This window comes from Otolemur garnettii, unplaced genomic scaffold (genome assembly GCF_000181295.1).
Source record: "Otolemur garnettii isolate 467f Iridium unplaced genomic scaffold, OtoGar3 scaffold00182, whole genome shotgun sequence".
Lineage (NCBI taxonomy): Eukaryota > Metazoa > Chordata > Mammalia > Primates > Galagidae > Otolemur > Otolemur garnettii.
In genome coordinates, this window is record NW_003852577.1 from 2657667 (window position 1) to 2659422 (window position 1756).

At 54.3% G+C, this 1756-nt stretch overlaps 1 protein-coding gene across 1 annotated transcript in view; it reads left to right on the forward strand.

Annotated features, from left to right (window-relative positions):
• Window positions 1-472: 472 nt before the first annotated feature.
• The window catches only part of DHRS7B (dehydrogenase/reductase 7B), a 58534-nt gene continuing 57250 nt past the window's right edge, over window positions 473-1756 (forward strand). Inside the window, exon 1 of the mRNA XM_012811989.2 lies at window positions 473-544. Coding sequence (XP_012667443.1) covers window positions 525-544 — 20 coding nt within the window. The 5' untranslated portion in view covers window positions 473-524. The remainder of the gene's footprint in view (window positions 545-1756) is intronic.

Sequence of the window (1756 nt, forward strand, 5' to 3'; positions counted from 1 at the left end):
GCCACCTTAGGTGTATGTGGCTGGCGCCTTAGCCGCTTGAGCCACAGGCGCCGAGCCTAGAATTAATTCTTTTGCATTAAGGTTCATTTTCAAAAAAATTCAATTGACCTAGCACTGTTCAGCAAAAATGACTACTCACTGCAACTACTGACTGCATTATAGCGAATACTCTTAGTAGGGAACAGCGATTGCAGGTCCGTTTCTGGCCTCTCCTTTTTCAGTGGTCTCCCTCTCCCTCTCTTTAAAAGAAAGAAAGGGACAGAGACCGATGAAAATTTGGTCTTTTTCCCTACATGTCCACGGAACCCCGACACGACCTTTAGCATTTCCCCCGGAAGACGAAAGGGAAAGCACTCAAACCGGAGGACGCTATCCGGGACTCCGAGCCTTGCCTGCCTGCCCAGCAGAGAAGGGAAGCAAATCCGACGCGCATGCGCAGCCGCAGCGCTGGGACTGGCTGCGGCTGCGGCTGCGCCGCCTAGGAGCGCGACACCTTTGAGGCGGTAGGATGAAGTTGATTGACTATGGTCTTTCCAGCAACCAGGTATGGTGCTGGGCAAGAGGCAACCGCTGGAGCTAGGGGACGGGCTAGCCGTAAGCCGAGGTGAATCCTGGGCCGGGAGAGGGGAAGCGGAGTGGGGGCCGAGACGCAGGCCCGAGGGAGCACGCCAGCTCCCGATGGCCTCAGTGTCCCGGGGGCGCTGAACTCCAGTGGCAGACTCAGCTCAGCTATGGCGGCTGCAGTCCCGGCTCCGACTCGTTCTTTTCCAGGAATCGGCGCCGGTCCCTGAGATCTCCGAATCCGCGGCGGACTTGGGTGCAGCAGTGCGCCCTGAGCGCGGGCAGTATGTGTGAGAGGCCGCGGCGCCCAGCTCACTCTTGGCTCGCGCCTGTTTATTTCTCCCTCTGCGCACGGACGTACGGGGAGGCCCAGGAGCATGTGCAGGTGGCATGACTGATGTCTGGGGCGCTGGAGGCCCGCGGTACCTAAGCCTGGTGACAGATAGGACTAGCAAAGGCGATCCCATTTTTCAGAGGGCGGGGGAGGGTACTGACCCTTGCGCATCCACTCTTCTTACGCCTCCAACCCTTCTTTGCCGCTTCTGATTGTGAGATTTTGGCCTATGTCTTAAACCTTTAGCGTCCATTTGTTCACATGTAACTTTGTGGGTAATAACACCCGCTCATAAGGTCGTTGTGAAGCATAAATGAGATAGCATGTGCAAGGTACTCAGCTAGCGTCCGGTACGTAATAGGCATTCAACAAATTGTACCCATGTAATTCTCACTATAGTTCCCAAACCCATGGTTTAGTGAACTGCCTGTTGAGAAGTTGCTTTTGAAGTAACTGTGGGTTTCATATAGACATGTTTAGTGAGCAGAATGCTTCTCTGAGTGGAATTGCCAGAAAGTGCTTTTCAGGTTTTCCAACTTGCATGGGGAAGAAAAAAAAAGAGTGAATTTGTAGAGCAGTGGCAGATGAAAAAAGGATCTTATTAGGCTCAGTGCCTGTGGCTCAAGTAGCTAAGGTGCCAGCAATACACACCTGAGCTGGCGCGTTCGAATCCAGCCTGCGCCCGCCAAACAACAATGACGGCTGCAACCAAAAAATAGCCGGACATTGGGGCGGGTGCCTGTAGTCCCAGCTACTTGGGAGGTGGAGGCAGAAGACTCGCTTGAGCCCAACAGTTTGAGGTTGCTGTGAGCTGTGATGCCACAGCACTGTACCCAGGGCGACAGCTTGAGGCTCTGTCTC